The sequence below is a fragment of the Dasypus novemcinctus genome, chromosome X (assembly GCF_030445035.2).
Source record: "Dasypus novemcinctus isolate mDasNov1 chromosome X, mDasNov1.1.hap2, whole genome shotgun sequence".
Classification (NCBI taxonomy): Eukaryota; Metazoa; Chordata; class Mammalia; order Cingulata; family Dasypodidae; genus Dasypus; species Dasypus novemcinctus.
The window spans coordinates 87,730,901-87,758,821 of NC_080704.1; the positions used below are offsets into that span (position 1 = coordinate 87,730,901).

The 27,921-nt window shown below is 38.9% G+C and overlaps 1 protein-coding gene across 1 annotated transcript; it reads left to right on the forward strand.

Annotated features, from left to right (window-relative positions):
* Positions 1 to 2,664: 2,664 nt before the first annotated feature.
* PGK1 (phosphoglycerate kinase 1) lies at positions 2,665 to 27,554 on the forward strand. The gene is made up of 11 exons (XM_058291992.2): positions 2,665 to 2,875; positions 10,684 to 10,734; positions 13,510 to 13,665; positions 13,777 to 13,921; positions 20,761 to 20,864; positions 21,525 to 21,644; positions 24,739 to 24,853; positions 25,190 to 25,369; positions 26,175 to 26,352; positions 26,621 to 26,719; positions 27,081 to 27,554. The coding sequence occupies exons 1-11, from the start codon at positions 2,811 to 2,813 to the stop codon at positions 27,119 to 27,121; spliced, it is 1,254 nt and encodes a 417-aa protein (XP_058147975.1). The 5' UTR covers positions 2,665 to 2,810; the 3' UTR covers positions 27,122 to 27,554.
* The last annotated feature ends 367 nt before the right edge of the window (positions 27,555 to 27,921 follow it).

Here is a 27,921-nt window from a genome sequence, read left to right on the forward strand (position 1 = left end):
TTGTAGGGACAGATGCAGGACATTATATATCCTGCTATAACCCACTGAATGGACTGAGGGAGAGTGTAAACTACAATGTAAAAACTCTAATCCATGCTGTGTAGCAGTGCTCCAAAATGTATTAATCAAATGCAATGAATGTGCCACACTGATGAAAGAGTTTGTTGATGTGGAAGGAGTGTGGGGGGGATGGGGTATATAGGAGCCACATATTTTTTCATGTAACACTTTTTTTTTAAGATTGCTTTTTTCTCTCCCCTTCCTCGCCCCCCTCCACTAGTTGTCTGCTCTCTGTGTCCCTTCACTGTGTATTCTTCTGTGTCCGCTTGCATTCTTGTCAGTGGCACTGGGAATCTGTGCCTCTTTTTGTTGAGTCATTTTGCTGGGTCAGCTCTCCATGTGTGAGGTGCCACTCCTGGGTGGGTTGCGCTTTTCTTGTGCGGGGCAGCTCTCCTTGTGGGGCGCACTCCTTGCATGTGGGGCTCCCCTACATGGGAGACACCCCTGTGTGGCACGGCACTCCTTGCGTGCATCAGCACTGCAGGTGGACCAGCTCACCACATGGGTCAGGAAGCCCTGGGTTTGAACCCTGGACCTCCCATGTGGTAGGTGGACACTCTATCAGTTGAGCCAAATCTGCTTCCCTTAACGTAATATTTTATATGATCTATGTATCTTTTTTTTTTTTTAAAAAAGACAATACAAATAAGTTAAAAGAAATAAAAAAATAAAAGAGATGCTGTCTCACCAAAAGTCAGCGGCTAGCAGTCCTGGACTCATGCCACTTCCCCAGGCATTTCTGCCTTCTTCCCCAGGCTCACATTCCGGTTTGAGTCTTTTGGGGACTCCAGAAAATCCTGTTCTTAAAGCAAACCCACTCCTGTGCCTGTAAACCCATTGTAGACAGAGCCTTTTGATTAGATTGAGATAAGGGACCTTTTTTTTAGTTCATGTTTGATTAGATCACTTCAGTTAAGGGCCTTTGATTAGACTGTGACCCAGGCTGGGTCTTAATCTTTTACTGGAATACTATATAAACTGAGGATAGAGGACTCCAAGATGGCAGAAGAGAGAGCGAGGGTCCCAAAGGCTGAGATACAAGCCATATGCCTGATCACCTACAGATGAGCTCAGGGAGAAAGTGAGCCTAGAGGAGAAGGCAAAGACTACAGCCATTTTGCTTTGCCATGTGGCAGGAATCCAGGACCACCAGTGGCAACCTTCGGTGAGACGGCATCTGTTGAAGATGCCTTGATGTGGACATTTTTACAGCCTTGGAATTGTAAGATTTTTACCCTAATAAATTCCCATTATAGAAGTCAACCCATATCTGGTATTTTGCATTGGCTAAAAAAAAACACCATCTGAAGTGTACAGACAATAGCATTTTGTATAATCACAGAGTTGTGTATTCATCACTGCAATCAATATTACAGCATTTTCATTATTCCCAAAAGAAAAAACTCTTAGTAGTCACCTCCTCTCCCTCTGTCCTTCCCCTGTCATACAGTACTGCTATTCTATTTCCATCTCTATACATTTATTTATATTTACATTGTGTAGAGATGAAGTCTAACAATATATAGTATTTTGTGTCTAGTTTCTTTCACTTAGCATACTTGAAGAATTTTTTACCATTGATGGAAGAATATTAATGTTACTATACCCTACAGTCCATAGTTTGCTTTGGCTGTATTTTTACCCAAACACCACCTTGTTATGAACCACTTGTAACATTAATCTGTATTTGGTATGTGTCAGAAAAAAAATTTCTTATACATGCACCGTTAACCACAAGAACATTCGCTATGCTATAGTCTCATTTTTTTAGCTTTCCTTCTCGAGATATATACGACCTTAGACTTTCCCTTTCAACCACCATCATACCTAAATATTAGCACTCCTAATTATAAATACTGTAATGTTCTTTCGACTTTTCATTTCTAAACATTTACAAACAAACTTTTTTCAACTTCTGCGCAGATTAAGCTTCAGCTTTCCATTCTTGGTCCTCATTCTACCTTCTGGTGACCTATAGGCCCGCTATTAAATAATTTTGTAGTAACTAGAAAAGTTGTATTGCCTTTTTTATTAAAAAAAAAAGTGAGGGTAGAGGGGATATGGGCCTTTCCTAACTTCTGAAGGGTCTCAATTATTAAGATCACGTACCGACAAAAGGGAGAAAGAATTCCATGTTGGTAAGCCGAGGAACCAGGGAAGGTTTCTAAAAGGAGGTGGCATTTGCACCAATTCTGGTAGGGCTGTTGGGAATTCCACGGGGTGGTGCGTTACGCTTTTCCTAAGGCGGTGGTGTGCTTGTCTTTCTGCATTGAAAGTCATTTTGCGCAGCACTGCAACTGCTGTAGACAAGGACCTGGGAACTCCGCGGATGCAGCGGCATCCGGGTATGCTCTTTCCACTTCCTTATCGCCACACCAATCCGCTCCTTTGCGCTCGACCTGCAAGTCCCGGCGGCTCCGCCTCTCCGCTCCCACCTCTAGTCACGAGGTTTCCCTGCGGCTTGCTGCGTGCGGGACGTGACAAATGGAAACTGCACGTCTCACTAACCCCCATCCCAGACAGACAGCTCCTCGGAGCAATGGCAAGGCTCAGACCCTTTTTGGGTCCATGTTCAATGGTGGCAGCTCTTCTTTGGGCAGGAAAGGGCGGAGCTGGAGGAGGAGCGTCGGGAGGTGCTGCTTTCCTAGCCCACGCGGAGTCTTCTGCACTTCGCACGCAATCTCAGCGTACAACGGACGCCGTGGTAGCTGTCTGAGTCCAGAGCCTCTCGCCGCCGCTGTATTATCAAGATGTCTCTTTCCAACAAGCTGACTCTGGACAAGCTGGAGGTTAAGGGGAAGCGGGTCGTTATGAGGTAAAGCAACATGCTTCCCTGCGCGCCCTCTGGACTCTGCGGCAGTCTCCCGTGGCTGGGCAGAGTAGGTTGCCTATAGATCCTAAGTTGCTTTAGTAGTTATCTGTTCGGCCCCAGGGGTTCTAGGCTTGCAGGGTGAGGCTGCCTTCCATGTGGTTGGGGTTGTGCCAGGGTTTGACTATATCTAACTGCATTTCTTCAGCCAAGAAAGCGAACCCTGGTCGCCCCTTGAGGTTGGGGTCTTACTGAGGAAGGGCTTAGATTGCCGGGATCCATTTTGCGCACTTCCCTGTTCCCGAAGTGCAGCTCGGTCGCCTCCACCTCCCAGTCGGCGAGGTGGGACCTAATGCTTCTGGTACAAATCCCTAGGCCACAAGGAAGGGACCTTGAGAGGTCATTTGGTTGATTTTCCGTTTCTCACATTTCAATGGCCCACACTTAAACGGTCCCTTCAGAAAAGGAAATCTTCCCCAGAGGAGGTCGATTTAAAGGTTCAGGAGTAGAACTTCCCTAAAGAGTTAGGGTGGAGGGTGAAGATGTGTAGGGCGCACACGGGGAGACCCTTGCAGAGCTTATGTGACAGGCCTTTACTGCACTACCAACCATATTGTTGGACTCCAGGCCATGGGGTTTGCGTCAGGATTGTGACACATGCTGGGTAGTGGTAGAGCAGGGTGTGGCTGCTCAGTCTCATTGTCCAATTTCAGCCCCACTTGGGACTAGAGAAACAGTATATTAGAAGTGGGGTGGGCTCCCCATGCACTCTGGGGTGTCCTACACTGCACATGTGAAGCTCTGGTTAGTTACTAAACATAGCTTCACCCTTGTCTCAAGGAATTACTAGTATGGTGTGTTTAGTTATATGTGGTGTGTGTGCATGCCAGGAGCAAAGTGCAGGAAGACGATTGGATATGTACCCAATGGACTTGACTTTACTATAATTTGACAGGATCCAGGGGCATTGATTTTTTTTTGGGGGGTGGGGGTGGGGTGTTGCGTAAGTGCTTGCATTCTCTGTCCTTTTGAGGAAGTGGTTGATTGATGGGCAAGAATGTGGATGGTGTGATCCATCCCCTTTCCCAATTTGGGCAGGTTCAAGTGAGGACATCTTTTGGATATTAACACACAGGCAGTATGGGATCTCCTTTTATTCAAGCCTTAAACATGTCAGGGCACATGAGTTAGAGAACTGAGTGGGTGCTCTCAACCCTTGCCTATAATTTCATTATGGCCAATATTAGGTTTCAGTGGCCTTCTCTGTCTTACTGTGGTCATGGAGAAACACCTGGTGGCTACTTTTTCACAAATGACATGGGCCTTTGAAATCGGGACATAGTAGGAATCACAGCCATCCTAGTAAGGGCCCTATGAAAAAAACAAAGGCCCAAGTGGACAGTGGCATGCAACCAGCTCTCAGGCTTTACTTATTTACTCCCACCATCACTGTGCTCAAAAGTCACTTTGACTTTTCTAGGTTTATGCATCAGCTGAAAGAAAAGAGGTGGGGCGTTATGCTGGTCACGTTATAATCACAGCCTTGGCCATTCGCTCTCCCGAGGGAAACTGGCTTGAGGAATTAAGTAGGCTGGGGGCAGCAGTGGAGGAGGTGCTTATCTTTTCCTCTGGACCTAACACCATAAACTATGTTTCAGTCCAAGGACTCAAAGTTTCATTAACAGATTAATCCCGAGTCTTGATGATTTGCTAGTCCTGTTTTGCTGATGGGAAATGACCTTCCCAAAGTCATTGAACTGGTGAGTAGGTGGCAGAGCCAGGACTAGAACTTGGGTCTCCTGGCACCCAACCAGATCCTCTAAATATTTGGACATAGGGGCCAAGGACAGGTTGAAAATAGATACTTTGACTGCTGAAGGTTGCAATCAATAATTGCTTCTCTGTAATCTGTGTATAAAATCTCTACTTTGGCAGAGGCCAGGATATTACTTTGTTTCCTTATTTTAATCTATTTCTTTTGAACAGTCAGGTTGTAGGGCTACTTTTTTGAAGAGCCTAAACAGCTATGTGTAGTTTGCTCAATTCCTTTTTGTTTCAATACCCGTATGGGTGGTGGTTTGCAAGTGTTTAGAAATTGGACCTCTGGAGTAGTGGCTGCTTCTCTTGCATCTTCTGTTTGTCCTGCAAAGGGGAACTCTGATTTAGCTGAGTTTTCTGGTCCCCTGGTTTGCATTGCCAAGGAAAATTGACTGAATTGTTGAAGGAACTTAAGATAGCCAGAAACCTCTGAAGGGTTAATGGCTAGCTGACACCTCAGTTTTTTAGGATTCCAGTTGACTTTACAGCCCTTTAAGTAAAAACTTCCTTCTTTTGCAGTGTCATTTCCTTTTGTGCTCTCAAAGGTTGCCAAGTAATACCTCTACTGGCTTGTAAAGCACTTCCTTTTTGCTTATTCCATCCCCTACCCCCCCTTTTAACTTCTCTGTTTTTCTCTAACTTGTTGTAACTTGTTAAGCAACAGTCTTGATGTACTAGAATGAAACGGGGGGAAAACTAAAAGTAGGAAAAAAAATCTCTAAGACAGGCGTAAAACCCCAATTTTCCAGTCAGGGACAGAGAAGCAATGGAGGCTATGGCTCCTTAGGGAGCTTTTTAATGGAATTGGGCCAAGACTCCTGAGACTCAATATTCTTATTCAACTAAATTAATGTGTTTTTTTAACCCTTTATTTTGAAAAAATTATTGGTTCACAGGAGGTTGCAAAGATAATGCAGAGAGGTCCTGTGTACCATTTATTCAGTTTCCCCTGCTAGATACAGCTTATGTAACTACAGTAAAATACAACCAGGAGATTGATAGTGGCACAGTGTGTGTGTACAGTTCTGTGCCACTTTATCACACATGTAGGTTTGTGTAACTACCACTACCATTAAGATACAGGACTGTTAAATTCAACACAAAGATCTCCCTCATGTTACCTTTTATAGTCCTGGTCCCTAACCCCTGGCAACTACTAATCTGTCCTCTTTCTAAAAATTTGTTTCAAAAATGCTATATAAATGGAATCATACCTTATGTATGTAACCTTTGGAATTGGCATAATTCCCTTGAGATTCATCCAAGTAGTTGCATGTATCAGTAATAAATTGCTGAGTTGTATTCCATGGTATGGATGTATCAGTTTAACTCTTAACCCATGGAAGGACATTTGATTTTCCAGGTTTTTACTATTAGAAATAAAGCTGCTATGAATATTCCTGTGCAAGTCTTGATGTAGACACATGGTTTCATTTCTTTTAGGTAAATACCTAAGAGTAGAATTGCTGAGTTATATGATAAGTATGTTTAGCCTTTTGAGGAATTGCCAGACTGTTTTCCGTAGTGGCTGTACTATTTTACATTCTCACCAGCAATGTGTGAGGGATCAGTTTCTCTGTATCCTTGCCAGCATCTGGTGCTGTCATTACTTTTTATTTTAGTTATTCTGATAGGTGTATAGTGGTATCTGACTTTGGGCCTGAGACATAGCTCAGGAATATTTCAGAATAGTGGAAAAGAAAGGTATGCACATTTGAGATAAAAGTGGGAAAAGTGGAATGTGTAGGCAAAAGAATTACATGTGATATAGCCCTCCCAGAGGAGCAGCTTAAAGTAGAGACAAGGCGTCCATGAGCTTGAAATGAAATTTAAAAAAATTATTCTTGTGGGAACATGTTGATGAGGGTATGATGTATTTATTAAATAATACAGAGTATGGTGTGGACTTAGTAAGGGGTCCGTGGTTTTCACTGACTGGCAAAGGGGTCTGTAGAAGAAAAAGGGTTAAGAACTTCTTGCCTAGGAGATGATGAGAGGTAATCCAGAGGGCAAAAAGCTTTCTTGGTAAACCTAAGCGGTGGCTGCTTGGATATATGAGGCAGTTCTTGAATATTTCTGTCCAAAGAAGTTACATTCTGTAAGGGATTGGCGTAGAGAGCAGCTCTGCAAAGGGTGGCTTGTGCTCACCCTCTTGCCATTAACTCTTTTAACCATGGGCCTTCTGGGAAGCTGCATGTGGGAAAATGACACATGGTAATAGGATATTCTATCCTCTTTGGAATGACTTTTAAGGCTGGCAAAGGCCTTGTTCAGGATATTTAAAGATGCTTAGAATCAGAATCAGGTGGCTTGAGACTTCCTGTTGTAGAGCATATATCTTTATTCAGTGGCATACTGGGTTTATTTTTGAAAGCTTTTCTTAATTAAAATGTTTGAATATGGATTTTTTTTCCCTTCAACCAACCTTTGAATGGCTGTTCTTCAGCCAAGTACATTGGAAGCAGGCCTAGGGAGTATAGAATGTTTGGTGATGTTTCCTTAATAGATTTGTAGGATTTTTTTTTTCTTTTTAAAGATTTATTTATTTATCTAATTTCCCCCCGTCCCCTGGTTGTCTGTTCTTGGTGTCTATTTGCTGTGTCTTGTTTCTTTGTCTGCTTCTGTTGTCAGCGGCACGGGAAGTGTGGGCAGCGCCATTCCTGGGCAGGTTGCACTTTTCTTTCGCGCTGGTTGGCTTTCCTCACGGGCGCACTCCTTGGGCGTGGGGCTCTCCCACGCGGGGGACACCCTTGCGTGGCACTGCACTCCTTGTGCGCATCAGCGCTGCGCATGGCCAGCTCCACACGGGTCAAAGAGGCCCGGGGTTTGAACCGGGGACCTCCCATTTGGTAGACGGACGCCCTAACCACTGGGCCAAAGTCCGTTTCCCTGTAGGATTTTATGTTTGCCAGGCTTCACCTTTAAAGAGAGGAAGGACTAATGAAAAGGACAGAGGGAAGATGGAATTTTATGATCAAGGGCAGCAGCAGTCTTTTTTTTTTTTCCTTCTTAAACTTTTTATTCTGTTAATAAAGATACAACCTAAAATTTCCCCTTTCAACCACATTCAAAAATACGATTCAGTGCTGTTAATTACATTCTCAGTGTTGTGCTACCATCACCACTATCCATTACCAGATCTTTTCCTTCATTCCAAACAAATTCTGTAACAATTGAACATTAACTCCCCTTTTCCTACTGATGCCCTGTGCCCTGGTAACCAGTATTTTAATTTCTGTCTCTGAATTTCCTATTCTAATTATTTCATACCAGCAAAATCATACAATATTTGTCCTTTTTTTGTGTCAGGCTTATTTCACTTCACATGATTTCCAGGTTCATTTATATTGTTGCATGAGTCAGAACTTCATTCCTTTTCACAGCTACATAATTTTCCATTTCATGTATATATTGCATTTTGCTTATCCATACATGAGTTGATGGACACTTGGGTTGCTTCCATCTTTTGGTAATTGTGAATAATGCTGCTAGAATCATTGGTTTGCAAGTATCTGTTCAAGTCCCTGCTTTCAATTCTTTTGAAAATTTGAAATCCTAGGAGTAGGATTGCTGAGTCATATGATAATTCTATACTTAGCTTACTGAGGAACTGCCAAACTCTCTTTCACAGTGGCTGGACCATTTGACATTGCCACCAGCAATGAATGAGTGGTCCTCTTTCTATACATCCTCTCCAAAACATGTTATTTTTCATTTTTTAATAATAGTCATTCTGGTGGGTATGAAATGATATCCCATTGTGGATTGTATTTGCATTCCCTAATGGCTGCTGATGTTAAGCAGCTTTTCATGTTATTACTGGCCATTTGTATATCTTTGGAGAAATCTATTCAAGTCTTTTGCCTTTTTCTTAATTGTTTCTGTTGTTGTTTATTAAGCCTTTATTAGATATGTGGTTTTTAAATGTTTTTTTCCTGTTTAGGTTGTCTTTTTATGTTTATGATGATGTCCTTCGATGCACAAAAGTTTCTAATTTTGATGAGGTCCCATTTATCTATTTTCCTTTTGTTGCTTGTGCTTTTGTGCTTTTAGTATAAAGTCTAAGAAATCATTGTCCAACATGAGGTCTTGAAGATGCTTCCCTATGTTTTCTCCTAGGGATTTAATAGTTCTAGTTCTTATGTTTAGGTCTTTGATCCATTTTTGGTTGAATTTTGCATAAACAGTAGATTAGGGGGTCTACCTTTATTTTGCCTATGGATATTCAGTTTTCCCAGTACCATTTGTTGAAGAGACTCTTAATTGAGTGGACTTGTTGAGAAAGTAAGTTGGCCATAGATGTGAGGATCCATTTCTGAACTCTCAACTTGATTCCATTGGTCTATATGTCTGTCCTTGTGTTAGTACATGTTGTTTTGATTACTGTGGCTTTGTAATACGTTTTAAAATCAGGAAGTATGAGTCCTTCAATTGTGTTCTTCTTTTTAGAGATGGCTTTGGCTATTTGGGGCCAAAATAAGTATAATTCCATGTAAATTGGATCTTTGGCTTTTATATTTCGTCAAAGAAGGCTGTTGGAATTTTGATTGGGATTGCATTGACTCTAAATCACTTTGGGTGGAATTGATATCTTAACAAACTTAGTCTTACAATCCATGAATGTGGAATGTCCTTCATTTATTTAGGTATTTGATTTCTTTTAGCAATGATTTTTAGTCTTCTGTGTTCGCATACTTTTTATTTTTGGTTAGACTTATTCCTAGTTACTTCATTTATTTTAGTTGCTATTGTAAATGGAATTTTTTCTTGATTTCCTCTTCAGAGTGTTCATTACTAGTATAGGGAAACAAAGACAGCTGATACCAGCCACTTTGCTGAATTAATTAGCTCTAGTAGCATTGTTGTGGATTTTTTCAGGATTTTCTGTATATAGGATCTTGTGATCTCCGAAAAGGGAATGTTTTACTTCTTCCTTTCCAATTTGGATGCCTTTTATTTCTTTATCTTGCCTAACTGCTCTGACTAGAACATCCAGTACAATGTTGAATAAGAGTGGCAACAGTGGGCATCCTATCTTTTTCCTGTTTTGGGGAGAAAAGTTTTCAGTCTTTTAACCATTGAGTGATGTTAGTGGTAGGTTTTTCATATATGTCCTCTATCATGTTGAAGAAGTTTCCTTCTATTTCTAGTGTCTAAGTTTTGGTGTTTTGGTTTTTTTTTTAATTAAGGAAGGGGTGCTGGATTTTTCCATGTCTTTTCTGCATCTTTTTATCATGTGGTTATTTTTTTTTCTTTTGAGTGATCTTGAATTTATAGGGATCCAGAAATAGTATCATAGAAATACAAAAATGAAGATGCATTCCTTATTACTTTGTGTCCCCCAACTACTATTTTTAGATACTGTCATGCCAGGTCTAGATAGAAACGTTTTATGGAATTGGCTTTAGCTTCCTAGGCTTCAGGGCTAGTTCCTATGGTTTAAATTAGGTTATCTTTGATTTTTAAAATTTATTTTTTAAAGTGAGATGTCATATATCTAAAAGGGCACAAATCAAGGTTCTAGTATTATTACAAAACAAAGACATTTGTATAATCATATAGGTCAAGCGATAGAATACCCCAGAATCCCAGACACCTCTTTTGGCCCTAACCCAGGCATTACCCCCACCCTCTTCCCTGTGGCTAAACACTAGCTTGAGTTAGAACACCACTGACTGTTTTTTTCAGGTGAATTTTTTGTTTGTTTTGTTTATTAAGGTAAATTAAGGTAAAATTCACATAACAAATAATCATTTTAAAGTAAACAGTTCAGTGGCATTTAATACATTCACAATCTTCTGCAACCAACACCTCTATCTAGTTTCAAAACATTTTCATCATCTGGAAAGGAAACCCTATAGCCATTAAGTAGTTACTCCCTTAAAGTGAGTTTTGAATTTTCCATTTATTTAACTCGTTCACTAAAACCTTTTCCTTGTCTTTGAGGGAGCAGTAAGTTGATCATGGCGCTTAACCTGAAACTGCTTCTTTTTTAGAGTGGACTTCAATGTTCCTATGAAGAACAACCAGATAACAAATAACCAGAGGTAAAGTCCTGCTGAGTCTTGGACTGTGTGTGCATGTGAATGTGTAGAATTAATGGTTTTCTTTTCTTAGAACTAAGGCAACTTAAGCCATAGTACCTTGGGATTCCACCAACCCACCATCTGGTGGGTTGAAATTTTCTGATAATTGAAAATTTGAAGAATCTGGGGTTATGCACTTTTTAGAATATCAAGCTTAAGGTTCCTTGGTTTCCCTTGCAAAATGAAAAACTATGCAAAATAAGGACTGTTTAATACCAATAAGTATTAAATTTATATGTAGTTTCTTAAGCCCCCTTTCCAGATGGCCCAATAAATAAGATAGTGAAAATTTTGATTTATTTTTATTTCTAAAAAGCAGAAGGAAAATACTTCAAAAGAAGTATCTTCAATCAGTTTAAGCTGCTATAAATGTATTGGATTAGAAGACGTTTAAGTGATAGTATCCTCTTGCTTTTGACTAGGTTATTTAAAAGAAGATTGGTTTTAAAAAAATTAAATGAAGGGTTTGAATTGGAAAAGTGCTTTCCACCAATTTAGATCACTGCTGTCTAATAGAAATATAATGTAAGCTACATGTGTAATTTAAGCATTTCTAGTTGTCACATTAAAAAAGTAAAAAGAAACAGGAGAAATTAAATAATATATTTTATTTAATCCAATAAATCGTAAGTAATATCAACTTGTATTCAATATTAAAAATTAACTAAAATAATACTTTACTTTTTTATACTAAGTCTTCAAGATTCAGAATATTTTACACTTAGAGCACATCTCAATTTGGACTAGTCACATTTCTAGTACTTAATGGCCACATGTGTCTTGTGGCTACCATATTGATCAGTGTAGGTATACATGCTGAACATCTTCAGTTATTCGCCCCAGAATATTGCCTGGCATTCTGGCTATTACATCCTATCTGCACTAAAATGGAAAGACTTTGTATAAGCTAGTTTTGACTCTTTTAATTTCTGCACACACACAAGATTTGAATTATACCACATTAATGTATTTCATGTATAAAAGCAGAGAAACATGTCTGGGTCAATCTTTAATTTTCGGAAATCCATGAAGTTGATTAAAATGAAGAATTAGAAATAATAAAACTTACTGACAGGGCTGGCCCTGAAAATTAATTTGGTTTCATTGGGCAAACTTTGTATCTGATAAAGGTTCCTTCTTTCTCTGAGATAAATGAGTTTTTATATTTGCTAAATAGCTTAAGATATTTTAGAAACAAATAACTTGGTTTTTTTATCATTCCATTCTTTGCTCAAATGTCACCTTATCAGAGAGATTTTTCTGGTCACCCTATCTAAAATACCTTCCCCACCACTGTGTTCTGATCATTCTTTCCCCTATTTAATTTTCTCTGTAATTCATATCATCTGTTCCTACATATGTATGTATGTATGTGTGTGTTGTGTGTGTGTGTTTTATCATTTCTACCATAAGAATTTTACCTTCATGAAAGCAGAGATGTATTTACTGTTGCGTTCTCAGAAACTGGAATGGTGCTTCTCACACAAGTAGCATTCAATAAATATTTGTTGAATAAGTAAATGTTATCAATTTTAATTCTTTATAAACTGTCAAAAACTGAAGGTTAGTTAGTAGCAGGTCTGTCTAACAAATTATGAATGTTAAAAGAAAGTTTATTTTTGATTAATCTATAGTGTAAAACATGATGCATTATGTAAACCATGTTCTATATAATGCATTAATTTTTTTCTAAATAAAAAAGTGACTAAGGATCTATAATGAGTGCAGAAAAATTATTACATATTTAAATTTCCCCCCAATTTCCTTTGATATTTTCAAAATTTAGGAATTTTATATATTTTCAAGTCATATTAGAGGAGTATTTTGGAGTTCCCCAAACCATCCATATGCCTGGAATCTCAGGATTCTGCATAGTTGTACTCACAACTAAGGTATAGTATGAAAGGATACATGACAGGATCAGGATCAGCAAGGGAAAAAGGCTTAGTCAAAGTCAGGAGAAATCCATGCATGGACTTCCGATGTTCTTTTCCTCCTGTGAGGGAACACATCTTTCTTCAGCAGTGAAAAATACAGCAACATGTGTGCACTGTTTCTGCCCACAGAAGCCTATAGGAGAGATCCCCAAATTTTCATTGCAGCTGGTCATGTAGATACTCTCTGCCTGCCAGCTACCAAAATTCCCACCTCCTAGACCCCTAGAAAGAAGCAGATATTCAACAGAAATCACATTGTTTGTACAGACAGCCTAGGACAGGAGTTCTTAACCATTTTTTTGTTCCATGGACCCATCTGCCAGTCAGGTGAAATCCATTAATAAGTATATCACACCCACACCAACATTTCCCCATAAAAATAATGTTTTCTTCAATTTTAATTCAAGGTCACAGACCCCTGGTTCAGAACTCCTGGCCTAGGAACAGCAAATAGACCTTATAAGTAAGCGAACAGAGGAACCACCTGGAAAGCCACCTTCCCAGGCATGAGCCAAGGGCCAGCCTTGCAAGCTGGTCCTTCTAAAGATGGCAGCCATAGGCCTGCTGTGTTAACTCTTTAATGCATAAGGGACAAATATATGATTTACAGTCCTAGGCAGAAGATTGGCATCATACTTAAGTTCTTCCCCTGAACATGAATTTGAACATCACCATTGAGTTGCTGACAATAGAGTTCAGGGAATTTGGAGGGAAAAAGGGGCTTGTTCTTTTTAGGAAATAGATTCCCAGTAATTCCTAGGAATAACCTTGCTCTGTTTACCATTTCTTTTGGTTGCAGGATCAAAGCTGCTGTCCCAAGCATCAAATTCTGCTTGGACAATGGAGCCAAGTCAGTTGTTCTTATGAGCCACCTGGGCCGGCCTGATGGTATCCCCATGCCTGACAAGTACTCATTGGGGCCAGTTGCTATAGAACTCAAATCTCTGCTGGGCAAGTAAGTGCCAAACCCTGGTACTGGTGGACACGGACAGATGCTGTCAAGCATGTTATTACTGGTTGTTAGCTTTCACACTTCTTAAGGCTTTCTATCTTTTTCGCTCCCCAGGGAAGTTCTGTTTTTGAAGGACTGTGTGGGCCCAGAAGTGGAGAAAGCCTGTGCTAACCCAGCTGCTGGTTCTGTGATCCTGCTGGAGAACCTCCGCTTTCATGTGGAGGAAGAAGGGAAGGGAAAAGATGCCTCTGGCAACAAGGTGAGACTTATGATTTTGACATTATTGGGGATGAGGGATTGAGTCTGTAAGAGATTGTAATTGAAGAATAGAGGAAGCTCATCTTTTCCCCTTAAAAAACCCTTTTTATTAAAGTATAGCATATTTATATACATGTATATATATAATATATACATGTATATATATATAAATGTACAAATTATAAGTGTACAGCTCAATGAATTATCACAAAGAAACACACCTGAATAACCACCACTCAGGTCAAGGAATAGAATATTATCAGCACCTCAGAAACTTTCCTCATGCTCAAGTGGTTTTAAATACTGAAAAATATGTGATTACCATTTGAGTGTAACACTGCTTAGTGAATAGGCTGCTTTTTGATTATCCCTTTGTTATATACCCAGCCTAAGATGCGTAAGGATTTTTTTCTGACAGTAAGGGATAATTGCATCAGAACTGTAAACTGTGATTCCCAAGTGCTGAGAGCAGACATTCGCAGAATGGTTGTAGGGGTAAGTGTTTGTGTTAATCAGGTGTTTCTTCAGCAGATCCCAGGCAGTTTTAGATTCTTTTGTTTTTTTTTGTAAGTCAGGGTTGGAACAATTTTTCTAAGCAGTGGGCCCTGGTGTGTTAAGGAAGGACAATCTGCATTCTTATTGGGAAAAGGAATTAGCTTATGCCTTGAGCTTCAAACTTTTAAAACCATAAACTAAATTTGGTATGATTAGGGGTTTCTTATAAAACAATAACTTGACAGAAAACATTGTACTTATTTCAGTCAAGCAGAACAGTTAATTGTAGTTAGGCGAACAGTAGTCATGATGAAACTGCCTTGAATTTAAGGCATTTTTCTTAAATATAAAGCATTTTCCTTTGAATCTTTTAAAATAATGAGATTCAGGTGTCATTCTCACTTTATAGATAAACTTGTCTTAGAAAGGCAGTTACTGTGACTAAAGGCATTGGTGCTGTTGCTGGACTTTTTAAGAAGGCACAGTCCATTAAGTCAGCCAACATTTTCTGTAAAGGGCCATTATAGTGCAAAAGTAGTCATAAACCATCCTGAAAACATTACTATGACCTGACACCCAAAATTGAAATATTAAGTAATGAACCTGGTTCTTTGAGGATGATTTTGAGATTGTCAAATGGCTACAAGGAAACTGTAGACACACTAGTACTTTCCACTCTTAAGGTCTTTAGAATTCCTGGGGAACAAGATGCTATGAGACTATTATCTCACTCTCCTGCTATACTTCTGGCATTTCTTAAGGTCATTGGGAGTGCTTGCTTTCAAGAAGTTTCTTTTCTTAGTACCACAGGCCTTGGTCTTGCTACAGGAGTAGGAGCGAAGTGCTGACCTAAAATTTGGTGCCCTTTTAAATGAAACTCAAGATGCACAAATTCTAGGGCTTGTAAATGGCAAGAGGCAAATGGCAAATTGAGGCAAAACCTGTTACTCAGGAAATAAAGTTAACTGACCATGCTAGTCTATGACTTCTTAGTTAATTGACATTATATTGCCCAATGGCTTTTTTTAAACTTTTATTTTCAATTTTATTGATACGTATTAATAAAGCATAAATCCATCCAATATACAATATACAATATACAAATATACAATCAGTGATATTTGGTGTAATCACATATGTGTACCTTACATCACCCCAGGCATTCCCGGAGCACTTACTTTATTCCGATAATAATAATAGAAAAGAGGCAAAACAAGGAAAAAGAAAAAAATAAAAACAAAACTTACCACCTCTCAATCTCTCTGCCTCGCCTGCCATACATAGATGCTATTCTTTATCCTTCTCTTATATTTTTATTTTGTAAAAGCAGTCTTATATATGCAATATCACACATACTCTTGTTTTACATGAGGTTTTACTTTCTTATTTAGTCCCATGTTACAGTTTTAAGCTTTTCTTCTAGTAATATACATGACTTTAGACTTTGCGTTTCAACCATTGTCATACCCATATAATAGCTCTGCTCATTACAAACACCATGATATGTTTTCACCATTTCTATTCATTTCCAAAGATTCAGAAACAAACTTTTTACCAATTCTGCATAGATTTCAGCTTCTCTACCCTCCTTCTGTTTTCTGGTGACCTATATTGTAATTATTAATTCCTTGAGTTTACGTAATATATTTAGTTCATAATAGCGCAGTCATACCATATTTGTCCTTTTGTATCTGGCTTGCTTCACTCAACATAATGTCTTCCAGGTTCATCCATGTTGTCATATGCTTCAAGACTTCATTTCTTCTTAACCACTGCATAATATTCCATTGTGTATATACACCACAATTTGTTTATCCATTCATCAGTTGATGGATACCTGGATTGTTTTCCAACTTTTGGCAATCATGAATAATGCCCCTGTGAACATCGGTGTGCAAACGTCTGCTGGTGTCTCTGCTCTCAGTTATTTTGGGTATATACCTAGTAATAGTATTCTAGTATTACCAGGTCCCGTGGCACGTCTATATTCAACTTGTTAGGAACTGCCCAACAGTCCTCCCCAGTGACTACCATTCTACATTCCCACCAACAATGAATTAGCATCTTATCTTTCCACATCCTCTCCAACATTTACAGCTTTCCAACTTTTTAATAGCAGCCACTCTAATAGGTATGAAATGATACCTCATTGTAGTTTTGATTTGTATTTTCCTAGCTGCTAGTAATGTTGAACATTTTATCATGTTTTCTCGCCATTTGTATTCTTTTGGACAACTGTCTTTTAAAGTCTTTTGCCCATTTTTTAATTGGGTAGTTTGTCTTTTTCTTGTTGAGTTATATGATCTCTTTGTATATCATGGATACTAAAACCTTATTGGATATATGGTTGTCAAATATTTTCTCCCAGTGAGCTGGCTGCTTTTTCACCCTTTTGACAAAGTCCTTTGAGGGACGAAAGTGTTGAATTTTGAGGAGATCCCATTTATCTACTTTTGTTGCTCAGGCTTTGGGTGTAAGGTTTAAGAAACTACCACCTACCACTAGATCTTGAACATGTTTTTCTACACTTCCTTCTAAGACTTTTATGGTTGTCGCTTTTATATTTAGGTCCTTGATCCATTTTGAGTTAATTTTTGTATAAAGTGTGAGATACAGATCTTCTTTATTTCTTTTGGATATGGATATATAGTTTTTCCAGCACCATTTGTTGAATAGACTGTTCTGGCCCAGCTGGGAGGGCTTGACCACCTTGTCAAAAATCACAACTGTAAATGTGAGGGTCTATCTGAGTTCTTGATTCTGTTCTGTTGATCAGTGTGTCTGTCTTTATGCCAGTACCATGTTGTTTTTACCACTGTAGCTAGGTAATATGCTTTAAAGTCCAAGTATGAGAGTCCTCCACCTTCGTTCTTCTTTTTTTAAGATCTTTTTGGCTATTCAGGATCTCTTACCTTCCAAATAAATTTGATAATTGGATTTTCCATTTCTGCCAAAAAAGTTGGTTGGGATTGCATTGATTCTATAAATCAGTTTGGGTACAATTGACATCTTAATGATATTTATTCTTCCAGTCCATGAACACGGAATGTCCTTCCATTTGTTTAAGTCTTCTTCAGTTTCTTTTAGCAATGTTTTATAGCATTTTGAATATAGGTCCTTTATGTCCTTGGTTAAGTATATTCTTAAATATTTGATTGTTTTAATTGCTATTATAAATGTTTTTTTTTCTGATTTCCTCCTCAGATTGCACATCAATAGGGTATATAAATGCTGTGATTTTTGTGTATTAATCTTGTATCCTGCCACTTTGCTGAACTTGTCTATTAGTTCTAGTAGCTTTGTTGCAGATTTTTCAGGAGATTCTAAATATAGGAACATATCTTCAGTGAAAGTTTCACTTCTACCCTATTTGGGTCCCTTTTATTTCATTATCTTGCCAAATTGGTCTAGCTAGAACTTCTAGCACAATATGGTGACAGTTGGTATCTGTGTCTTGTTCCTGATGTCAGTGGGAAAGCTTTCAATGTTTCACCATTGAGTACTATGCTAGCTGTAGGTTTTTCATGTATACACTTTACCATATTGAGGAAGCTTCCTTCTGTTCCTATCTTTTGGAATGTTTTTATCAAGAAAGGGTACTGTATTTTGTCAAATACCTTTTCTGCATCAATTTACAGGATGTGATTTTTCTTCAATTTATCAATGTGGTTTATTACACTAATTGATTTTCTTGTGTTGACTATCCTTGCATTCTTGGTTGATAAAACCTACTTGATTGTGGTGTATAATTCTTTTAATGTGCTTTTGGATTCTGTTTGCAAGTATTTTCTTGAGGATTTTTGCATCTATATTTTTGCATCTATATTCATTAGAGAGATTGGCCTCTAATTTTCTTTCTTTTGTAGTTTCTTTATCTGGTTTTGGTATTACGGTGATGCTGACTTCATAGAATGAGTTTGGTAGTGTTCTTTGCTTTTTTAATTTTTTGGAAGAGCATGAGCTCTTCCAAAAATTGCATCATCTTTGAATGATTTATGTGTGAAAATTTATGTGTGAAGCCATCTGGTCCCAGGCATTACATCTTTGTGAGGTTTTTGATGATTGTTTTAAAAATCTCTTCACTTGTGATTGTTTTGTTGAGGTGTTCTGTTTGTTTTAGGGTCAGTGCAGGTGGTTTGTGTGTTAGGAATTTGTTCATTTATACATTGACTAGTTTTTTGGCGTAAAGTTGTTAATAGAATCTTTTTATGATCTCATTTCTGTGGGATTAGTGGGTCATCTTTTTCTCTTAGTATTGCATGTAATTTATTGCTGATGTCTAGGCAGCCAAATATGTTGGTAAATTTACTCTGACGGTCAGTCAGTTTCTCTCTCTTACCTTGTGGTTTTGTTTCATGGCTCTTCTTTGATTTTTGGTTCAGTGAATTCTAAGTATTTAAAATTGCCTAGCTTAAATTATCAAAATCAGGCCAGGGACTCACTGATGGCATAGCTCTGCTGCAAGCAGTGGGACCAGAACCTGCTAAAAGCAGTTTTTTTCCTTGTAGTTTTCAAGCTGGCCAGCAGATGACAGTTGTCGGGTGACTCTTTCCGCGGAGGTTTTTCTTTCACCTTCCGTTTGCCTGTGATTCTGGTCTGGCCAGAGCCGAGATTTAATGTGGGTTCTGCTGGCCAAGTTCACTGAAGATAAACCACTCTCTGCCCTCCATCACAGCCTCCTTTTTCCTCCCTCTTCCCAGGAGGAAGATTTCTGTTCTCTTCTTAGTTGGTTCTCTTTATCATTTGGCTGCAGTGAGCCATGGGTTTTATCCAGGCTGTTTGCCTTGAGGGTTGTGTAGGTACATTTCCAGGCTGCAGGGGTTAGTAACTCACAGTTTTCATTTTGGTTTCTTTTTCTCTCTGTCCCTTATCCTCCTGGAAGATGCACAGCCCTCTCCTGGTCTACAGATCCACAAAGTAGCTACCTCAGATAGTTTTTTGCCCTTCCTTGTTTTTGTGAGGGAGTTAAATCCTGCCTAACTACTCTGATGCCATCTTCTCAGAAGTACCCCCAGATGGCTTTCAATACCTGAAATTATAGTTCAAAATGGATAAAATCCAAAATTAGGACAAATTTTTCCTTCATCCAGAAAGCCTGCATTGGTCTTTTCAGAGCATTTTTTTCCTTTTAGTAATTGGCAGATCACAAATAAGAAATAAGTTCTGATTGTTATTGTTACTTTTCTTATAGTATCCTTTTCATGGAGAGGTTTCAATTTACCCCGCATTTCTCAATTCTTAAATAGAGGGGTTATCTTGTCTTTTTGATAGATGGGAAAATTATCAGGGCAGAGAGACTTGCCAAAGCGTCAGAGCTGGACCTAGAACCTAGGTCTCTGAAATTTGGGCAATATTATCATTACTGCAGGTGTCATCTTCCAGTGACCAGTGGTAGAGGATATTCCATTCTATGCAGAACTTAATAGGGGCTCTGCAATCTTTAATTTTAGCATTAGTGTCTGTGCTTTCTTTTGTCATTAGAGGAAAGTGCCTTTCTAATCAGCAGTCTAGTTCATTTCTTTGGTACATAGAAGGATAGGAATGTGCAATGACTAAAATGAACAACTGTCCTATGCTGTGTACTTTTCTGTTCCATGTTACCCTTCATCTGGCTAGTTTTCTGTGCATCTTTGCTTAGTCTCCTGCCAGAGATTCTTTGCTTCAGCCTTGCCATCCTGCTTTTTGTTTTCTTTGTTCTCCGTCCTTGGATTATGAGCTAATATTTCAAGGCCTTATTTTCACTTATTATCACTTATACTTTTTTTCCTTCTCTTTTTCAGTATATTTCTTGATGGTCCAGTTTTTCCCTTTCAGGAAAGACTATAAAATACTCCCTTTTAACCAATATAAAATCTTTCTGAGGTTCTTAAATTTAGTGGGAGCCTTTTCTTTTGTCAAGTGTCCATTTTCCTTCTCTGTCCTAGCCTCCTTGTTGCTTTTATGAGGAATGTTTGTGAGGGCCACTTTCTCCCTTGAAAAAAGGTCTCATTAGCCTGCAGTTTGTGAGTCAAATACTAACTTTTAGAAGAAGAATATGTTAAAATGAGGAAATCAGTCAAGATAAGTAAAGGGAGAGGTCTAAGATGTGGTTAAAGTTAAGCTATGGTTCAGGAATCTTAGGATTGCAATTTGATGGACTGTGTAGGAGGACAGAAACATGCAGAAATGACCAAAAAACCAAATGTATTTGGAAGAATACAAGTTGTGAAAAATTGCTGTCCTATGAAATCTGGATCATTAGAGATATTCAAGAGGACTCCTGGTGGTATGAAATGACTTTACAGTTGTCTTTGGAGCCATCACCATTTATTGTTTTTTCCTTTTTTATTTTATTTTTCTCTGCAGGTTAAAGCTGAGCCAGCCAAAATAGAAGCCTTCCGGGCCTCACTTTCCAAGCTAGGGGATGTCTATGTCAATGATGCTTTTGGCACTGCTCACCGAGCCCACAGGTACCAAGATCCTTGTCTAGGGTTGGGCTGAAAGCAGTATTCTTCTGTTGACTTGAGCAGTCCAAGCTCTGCATTGTTTTTGGAGATCTGTAATGTATTGGATGTATTGAGATCCTTTGAGCTGCTGTCTCTAATTGAGGCTACCACTGTGGCTTTTGTTGCATATTCCTAATTCAAAGAGGAAATAAAAGTAAAAAGTATTGGGAATTGTGGAGCTGTTCAATAGGGTATGGTAATCTTCAGAAAGAGTTTATGCTTTCTCACTTGGAATATTTCATATAGAGTAGAGTTCTCCCTTTGCAAATGTTGTAAGATCAGAATCTTACCCTATGACTAGGAAGCATATACAGGAAGGGAATCCTCCTCTTCTTTTATCAACTGGCTGATTACTTATTATAAATAAATGTTTAGCCTGCTGAAGACTATTAATTAGGCCTTTTAAATTCTACCTAAGGTGATTGCTTTTTACTTGTTCCCTTTAACCCTGCACTATTAGTTAAAAACTTAATCTTATACCTAAGAGGTCTTCTTGTAGGTAAGGGATGAAAACAGTGGTCTCCTGGAGTCTCAGAAGTTTTTTAGTGATAAGGAGATGGACTCTAAGGACTGGGAAAAATGATAGGGATTGCTTGGAATCTGAATGTCTTTGGTCTTTTCCAGCTCCATGGTGGGAGTGAATCTGACACAGAAAGCCGGTGGTTTCTTGATGAAGAAGGAGCTGAATTACTTTGCCAAGGCTTTGGAGAGTCCAGAGCGACCATTCTTGGCCATCTTGGGCGGGTATGGATAACTCTTTTAAGATCATGCTTTAAGTAGTAATAGGCCATAACTTGTGTGGTGGTTAATTGAGGAAAATTTAATAAAATATTGACAAAGGTGTGGGTAGGATTTAGGGGAACAAAAAAGGGAGGGATAGTGCAATAATCTGGGGCTAGCAACAGCCCTCACTATCCCTGGGCTTGAAGGGTAAAGGGGAAGGAATAGTTAATAGAACCCAGAGAGGGTAGTTGTAGAGTAGGCCCTATGGCAGGAATCATAGCCTATGGTTAAGGGACTTAGCGGGCCATGGTCTTCTACTAGTAGGGAGGGAGCCAGGGAAGTAAATTCTTTGACCTCCCTCTGATCGCTTGCTGATGCACCCCCCTCTACCTTCAGTGGGCTGAAACCCAACTTGAAGCCAGAAGGCAAGGGAACCTGTTAATGTTGTCCATGTAGGTCAGCCTCCTAGGACAGGGTAGAGAAAGATTGTTTAGGGAAGAAAGGAAAAGATCCACCACAGGGGGTCATCAATTTTGAATAGCTTGAGCCTTTCACATACATATAATGTGGCAAGGCATAACTATTAAAATCTCCTCAGCTCCTCATTTAGGTCCCTCATTTCTCTAGATCACATACCTATTTTCTTTTTTCCTATGGGGAAAGGTACCATGTGTATAATGATATTGAAATCGCTTGGTTACAACGAGAAATTTCAGAATTGAGAGTTGAGAGGCTAGAAGATAGATTTTAGTTGATAAAGTAGGGGCAGGGAGCTGGAACTGCTCAGAAGAGAGCTACTTCCTGTCACTGGGCATAGCTATGTAGATGGCAGTCTGTTTATAGCTAAAACCCTTCAAAGGGTTCTTTCTGTTCCATGTTCCTGAACACACTCAGCATTTCCCTGTGAAAATTGACTTTGAAGTTGGGTATCAATTTCTGGGAACATAGTTGCCTTCCAGGCTTTGAGTCCAGTTTCAGGGCCCTAAAAAAATTCTGGTGGGTACAGGTTGCTATTTGCGTCTCATTTTTGCAAAAAAGAATACTCCCTGAAGTATTTCTCTCCCTTGTGCACTGGGTTATAAAGGTTGCTCTCATCTTTGTTTCTCTGAAGATTAGGATTTAAGCTGTCTGGCTTTATTCTCCAACCTTTTGTAGGCCTGGAATATGGGAGAGAATGCTACCTAGTGGTTATGGTTAGGTTTTAGACTCATCCTGAAATAGCTGTTTTGGGGAAGTTGGTGTGGAGATTTTTTGCCACCTTCCTGCAGCGTATTCTCCCTAGCCTAATAAGATTTTGGGGAAAATTTTACATTAAAAAATACTTTAAGGAGCAGACAGCATTAAGTCCTCTGGCCCCTGGCAAGTGCTACAGACAGGGGTTTGCAGGGGTCCATCTACCCAGGAAAGAGGGGAGAGAGGGTGCAGCCTACTGCAGACTCAGATTTTGGCCAACAACTTTGGTCTGCTGTGTCCCAGGAGCCTTTGAGGCTGGGTGGGGCTCTGCTATTTTTTGCTCTGATTGCTGGCAGGGCACTAAAGATCCTACCTTCTCAAAAACTTTCCCTTCTGACTAGGACTGGTTGCTGATGAGACAGAATTTATTTCCTCTCCCTCGCCTAATAACAATTTTTTATAAAAGTTTTATATTTTAAAAAATACTTTATTTGTAGAAACAAACATGTACAGAAGTTGAGAGAAGAGTAAACTCCCAAGTACCCAGTACCTTGTTTCAACAATTATTGATGTCTTTACCAATCTTATTTCATCTATCCCCCTAACCCTTTATTGTCAGGAGTATTTTAAAGCAAGCCTTAGACATCATATAATTTCACTCATAATACTTGTGTATATCTTTTAACTGATAAAGGAGATTTCTTTGACATAATCACTATGTTACATCTAACATAAATCAACAATTTAAAAAAAAATATCATCCAATACCCATATTCAGTCATTCTTCTTTATCATAAAACTATCTTTATACAGTTGGTTTGTTTGAATCAGTTTGAAGACGAAGTCCATGCATTACATTTGGTTAAGTATATTTTATTCTATAATAGTCCTCTTTTCCTTATTTTAATTCCATTGATGTGTTAAAGAAACAGGCAATTGAGCTGTAGAATATCTCATATTTAGAAGAGGTTAAGTATCTTTTCTCCCTTTTATTTTTTATATATGTGTATATATATGTGCATACACATACTCTCAAATTATATCCCTTCTTATGCTTGGTGGTAATAAGTCTTTATAAGTGAAGTAGTCTTGTCATCCCTTCCCCAGTATCACTGCTATTTCATACCTGCATTTCAAATATCTTAACATAGGGCCTTTCACAGGGCAGGCACAATATTGTTTATTGAATTAGAGGGAAGCTGATAGACCCAAGGTGATTTTCCATTTAAGTGGGATTTTGATATGTGGGAATGTTAATGGGAGGCAAGCTATTACTTATATGAGGGGTTTTAAAGATTGTGCTTCAAGTAAATTTAGTTTAGTTTGGATATTTTTCTCTCATAATGAGGTGAAAGGTACTTCTGTATTTATTGTCTCATTTCTCACTACTGGAATATAAGCTCCAAAAAGGTAAGATCTTTGTTTTGCCCACCTTGAACAGTGCTTTGTACAGAGTAGGTACTCAATAAATGTGTCAAATTGAATGGTCCACAACAGAATAAAATAAATGTCCCAGCAATGTGAGCTTAGCCCTAAGGATGTGGATTTAGATTAGAAATATCTGTCTATTGTAGCTCAGTATATACCCATTTGGTGTACAATCTGATCCCTCTTCTAGTGTTAAGACAATTGTGAGTGGGCCCAAGGATCCTGGGCACAGTTGACAGTCTTGGCCCTCTGAATTTTTGGGAGACAAAATAGATCTTCTTGGCTTCTATAGACAAGAGTAGGTCTTCTAAGTAAGCCCTTCTTGGTCTGGAGCTACACTTTAAAAGGATTGCCTTTTAGGTTGTAGAAAGATAGATCAAAATTAGCCAGTACTTTTGTCACTTTGTGAGACATTTCTCTGTACCTGTGCCTTGATACAAAAACTCAAGCTCTATGTAGTATGACTTTCCTGGTCTACTGTTTGTCTTTTGATGATTCTTGCTTTCTCTTCTAGAGCTAAAGTTGCAGACAAGATTCAACTGATCAGTAATATGCTGGACAAAGTCAATGAGATGATTATTGGTGGTGGCATGGCTTTTACCTTCCTCAAGGTGCTCAATAACATGGAGGTAGGAAACCAATAACAAGTGAATGTGAAATAGTTCTCCATGAACAGACAACCGGGGTGGGGGTGGGGGGGAAGGGAAGTAAGTAAATAAATAAATAAATAAATCTTTTAAAAAAATGGTTCTCCATGATAAATAGCAGGTTATGGAATTTTAAAAAGAAAATTAGCTTCTGACATGAGCTCTAAAAACTCCCCATACTTTATTTTGGTGAGTTTTTTTGTTTGATCTTTTCATTGTCCTTTTATATTGTACTGTGTCTGGGTCCTTTCTGCTTTGTGAGGCAATTATATTCTTAGTATAGAGGCTTATCTTCATTATCTTGGCTCCCTTGTATAGATTGGCACATCTCTGTATGATGAAGAGGGAGCCAAGATTGTCAAAGATTTAATGTCCAAAGCTGAGAAGAATGGTGTGAAGATTACCTTGCCTGTGGACTTTGTTACTGCTGACAAGTTTGATGAGAATGCCAAGACTGGCCAAGCAACTGTGGCCTCTGGCATACCTGCTGGCTGGATGGTGAGTTGCTTGGATGGTTTGTAGTATGAGCAAACAGAAACTTTCATTCATTCATTCATTCATCCAACAGGCATTTTTTAAAGACAATATCTGGTATTTGGAGAGGGCTCCAAATATTAAAGTGAAGATCCTCCTTGTGGGAGAATCCATCGGAAAAAAGCAGTAGTATTATATTGCTGCTGTCTTCACAGTAATGAAGGTCAAAACCATTTTTTTTCTTCATTTAATGTTCATTAAGTACTTACTATGTGCTGGGTTTAGAAGTACTTTTATGGCTTGAGCTGCTCTGGATTATGTTGCTACCTAGAAACATATATAAGAAATCCTTATATCAAAACATTAATATAATAGAAGAATACTGATTGTGACCAGGGAAAAATGTTTATATGTATATTAAAGACTAATATGATTTTAGTGTTGAGCAAAAGCCATATATTAATTACCATTTTAATAGCTGTATGTTTTTATAAATAAATGTTTGTAAATAAAACATGTTTGCTTAGTCATTTCTGTTTTGTTAGGCATTTGGGGTTTATTCAATTCAGTGTTTCTCAAAGTGAAATGCAGCATTGGCATCATTTTGGAACTTGATAAAATGCAAGTTCTTGGGCCCTACCCCAGACCTACTGAATCGGAAACTCTGGGGGTGAGACCCAGCAATTTATGTTAAAGACTGAGGGCTATCTTTTGGTTCTAGAAGAAACTCTGATGTTTATCCTTGAGTACTAGTGTTGGTGGAGGTGGTCGATTTGCTTCTCTCTGAAGTAGCTTTTCTAGGTCGCTCATCCTTCTTTTAATCCCTTAGGGCTTGGACTGTGGTCCTGAAAGCAGCAAGAAGTATGCTGAGGCTGTTACAAGGGCTAAGCAGATTGTGTGGAATGGTCCTGTGGGTGTATTTGAATGGGAAGCTTTTGGCCGAGGAACCAAAGCTCTCATGGATGAAGTGGTGAAAGCCACTTCAAGGGGCTGCATCACCATAATAGGTAAGGGACCAAGTACAAAACTAATAACAATGTGATGTGGCCGAATTCTCACCAGAAGAAGGTAGAAGGGAAATGGTTAACTTTTCCTGAGTTTCTTGGCTCTGGGTGAATTTTGAGAGATAAACAGGTATGTAATTCAAGGAGGAGCCTCTTGAGATAGAGTTGAAGGTTCATCAGCTATATTTTGGGGTTGAGGTCATACTGCCTCCTAATCCTTTGTCTTTTTATTTCCTCTCCTTTCCTTTTTCACCTGGCCTTCATCCATCAGGTGGTGGAGATACTGCCACTTGCTGTGCCAAATGGAACACGGAGGATAAAGTCAGCCATGTCAGCACTGGGGGTGGTGCCAGTCTAGAGCTCCTGGAAGGTGAGAGTCTACCCTTTTTCCCTACTTGAGTGGGGGTGGGGGAAGTTTTGTAGTGAGAGGTGAGTAGGAAGGAATGAAAAATTTAGGTAGGTAGTTTTTCAGTAGTCGTTATTAGCTGAGCAGTGCAAATGGAGAGACTTCAAATAAAGTTCTTGGCATCCATTTGAGGTGGAGAGGGGCAGGTAGGAAAACTTATTCTCAAAGAGGTCATGCATTAGTAGACCTGGGATCCACAACACAAAAATTACTCAACTCTTCTAAAGAAGAGCTGATGTGTTATTGGGAAGATAGAAGGGGGGGCAGATCAGGCTTGGTGGGCCCTACAGTAATTCTGTCTTCATATGTGTTCTCTCAAAAACAGGTAAAGTCCTTCCTGGGGTGGATGCTCTCAGCAGTGTTTAGTGCTTCCTGCCTTTTGGTTCCTGTGTATAGCCCCTAAGACAACTTAGTGCTTTCTGCTTCACCTCTTGGCATTAGCTAACATCATCTTCCACATCATGATTCAGCTAGTGGCCAAGAAATGCAGTGCCAGGAACCCTTAAACAGCTGCACAACATCTCATCTTTATTGTACCGTGGATATGCCTACATTCTTCACAATCCAATTTGAATTTCTTAGTGACTAAACCATTGTGGCTTTCTAGAGTGTGTATATATATTGCCTGCTAAAACAAAGTGAGTTGTGTTAACCTAGTTCTCTTTTTGAAGTAGTTTATTCTTTAGCTTTGTTACCATTTCACTACTCTGCCTGGAAGCGATGAAATTCCAGTTGCAGGTAGGAAAGGTGCAGAGTTGATGATGTATAAACAAACAATAAAAGTATCCACTTAAACTGGGATTTTTCCTGTCATACTTTGTTAGGAAGGGTGAGAACAGAATCTTGAAGGGATCAAATCATTTACATTTCTGAATGCAAGAAAAGGGACAGCAGTAGTGGGGAGGTGGAGGGTTTAGATAAATGTCTACTCTTCATTGAGGGCCTACTTTGTCAGACATTATGCTAGGTGCTTTTTTTTTCTTTTTTTGTGGTACGGGGGCTGGATTTTGAACTCAAGACCTCTTTTGTGAGAAGCCGGTGCTCAACCACTGAGCCACATCAGCTCCCCTAAGCTGGATCCCTTGTTTGTCTGCTTGTGTTTTTCTTTTTTTCTTTTTTCTTTTTTATTCATTTTAAAAAAAATATTACATTCAAAAAATATGAAG